Here is a 2,479-nt window from a genome sequence, read left to right on the forward strand (position 1 = left end):
TTTTTTTTTTTTTTTTTTTAATTTTAAATTTGGTCTTTTAATTTAAATTAAAAGTCCAATTTAACAATGAAAGATAAATTTTTTTTATAGAGCTTAAACCAATGTTCAATAAATTATAAGATTTGTTGGCTTGTCTTAATGCGCCTAACTTCATATTCGTTTACGATCTATAATGAGAGAACTTCACGAGAATGATTTTTCAGCCAAATAAGAGGATGATCACAATGACGATATTCAGTTAATTTAAAAAATTATTTTACATCCTACAATAAAAATTAATTTAAGATATTAATATATAATGTTACTATTTATAAAAATTAATTTTGAAAAAACCTTATGGGTGTTAGGTAGTCGTTCGCTTACCTTTTTTTAAAACAAAGGTTACAGATACTAAGTCTGAACTGTTGTTCGATTACCATTTCAAGATTTGAAAGCAAATCTGGACTTTAGCATTAGGGCAGAGTTGCGATTACTCGATCTCATATTTTTTTACGTTGGTGAGTTTATATTGAGTTACATTTTGTGAAAATGTATTTCGTACAGACCTCAATTTATTTTATTATTTCGATTTTACTTATTGTATTTTCTCACGACATCATTGATAAGATTCTGTTCGGCTTTCTGTTTTATACGATATTGAATGACAAAAACATGTCTAACTTTGATCATGTTCAATACAGATAACTGGTTCAAAGCTCTACGCAACAATTGATTTAGAAAAGGCTCGAGTTGGAAGAACAAGATTGCTCCACCATCAGCTCTCACATCCTGAATGGAACGAGTCTTTCCACATATACTGCGCTCACTCGGCCTCCAAAGTAGTGTTCACCATCAAACTCGACGACACCATTGGAGCAGAGGATATCGCAACAGCCTCCGTACCGGCATCCGATTTGATCCAAGGTGAAGTAATCGACAAATGGCTCGAAATCCATTACACTCACCACAAACTGATGCATGAGAAATCGAAGATCCATGTTAAGCTACAGTTCTACGACGTTACCCGGGAACGTTGTTGGGCTCGAGGCATCAAAAGTCCTAACTTTCCTGGCGTTCCTTTCACGTTCTTTCCGCAGAGGAGGGGATGCAAAGTTACACTTTATCAAGATGCTCATGTTCCTGATGATTTCATACCCAAGATTCCTCTAGCCGGTGGGAAATTCTACGAGCCAAACCGGTGCTGGGAAGACATTTTTGAAGCCATTTGGAACGCGAAACATTTGATCTATATAACAGGTTGGTCTGTTTTTACGAAGATCATGTTGATACGTGATAACAGGAGGCCTAAACCAGGGGGTGACATGATTCTCGGTGATCTTCTGAAGAAAAAAGCTAGCGAAGGTGTGAGAGTACTAATGCTCGTATGGGACGATAGGACTTCGGTTGCTGGGCTTAAAGATGATGGACTGATGGCGACTCATGATGAAGATACGGGGAAATTTTTTCGAAATAGTGACGTTCATTGCGTGTTATGCCCTCGTAATCCTGACGATGGGCGTAGCTTAGTCCAGAACGTAGAAATTGGCACGATGTTTACTCATCATCAAAAGATCGTGGTTGCGGATTGCGCCATGCCTAATGGAGGTACAGATAGGAGGAGGATTGTTAGTTTTATAGGTGGGATCGATCTATGCGATGGCAGATACGACACTCAGTTTCATTCCCTTTTTCGGACTTTGGACACCGTACATCACGACGATTTTCATCAGGCAAATTATAAGGGTGCAACCATTCAAAAAGGTGGTCCAAGGGAACCGTGGCACGATATTCATTGCCGATTGGAAGGGCCTGCAGCTTGGGATGTTCTCCACAATTTCGAGCAACGATGGAGGAAACAAGGCATAACTGATGTACTATTAGAACTTCAAGAACTCGATGACATCATAATACCCCCGTCTTCCGTTATGTTTCCTGATGATCACGAAACTTGGAACGTCCAAGTTTTTCGGTCCATAGACGGTGGAGCGGCTTTTGGGTTCCCTGATTCACCCGAAGAAGCAGTTAAATCCGGGCTAGTGAGTGGAAAAGATAATATCATCGAACGAAGCATTCAAGATGCATATATCCATGCCATACGCCGTGCAAATAATTTCATTTACATTGAGAATCAGTACTTTCTTGGAAGCTCATTTTCTTGGAACTCGGCCGACATCAAGGTCGAAAACATCGGTGCTTTGCATGTCATTCCGAAGGAACTGTCACTAAAGATAGCGGATAAGATCGCATCCAGGCAGAGATTTACAGTTTACGTTGTGATTCCGATGTGGCCAGAAGGGTATCCAGAATCTGCGTCAGTCCAAGCTATATTAGATTGGCAAAAGAGGACTATGGAAATGATGTACACTGATATAGTTCAAGCCCTCAAATCCAAAGGGATTGAGGCAAATCCTAAGGACTACTTAGCATTCTTCTGTTTAGGTAACAGAGAAACAAAGAAAAGTGGAGAATATGAGCCTTTAGAAAAGCCAGATCATGATAC

At 39.5% G+C, this 2,479-nt stretch overlaps 1 protein-coding gene across 1 annotated transcript in view; it reads left to right on the plus strand.

The window, feature by feature from the left end:
• The window catches only part of LOC140958234 (phospholipase D alpha 1-like), a gene marked incomplete at both ends in the record, with an annotated part of 11,675 nt that extends 9,198 nt beyond the window's left edge, over positions 1-2,477 (plus strand). Inside the window, one exon of the mRNA XM_073415616.1 lies at positions 681-2,477. Coding sequence (XP_073271717.1) covers positions 681-2,477 — 1,797 coding nt within the window. The remainder of the gene's footprint in view (positions 1-680) is intronic.
• Between the last annotated feature and the right edge of the window lie 2 nt (positions 2,478-2,479).

The sequence above is a fragment of the Primulina huaijiensis genome, chromosome 2, assembly GCF_012295235.1.
Source record: "Primulina huaijiensis isolate GDHJ02 chromosome 2, ASM1229523v2, whole genome shotgun sequence".
Taxonomy (NCBI): Eukaryota; Viridiplantae; Streptophyta; class Magnoliopsida; order Lamiales; family Gesneriaceae; genus Primulina; species Primulina huaijiensis.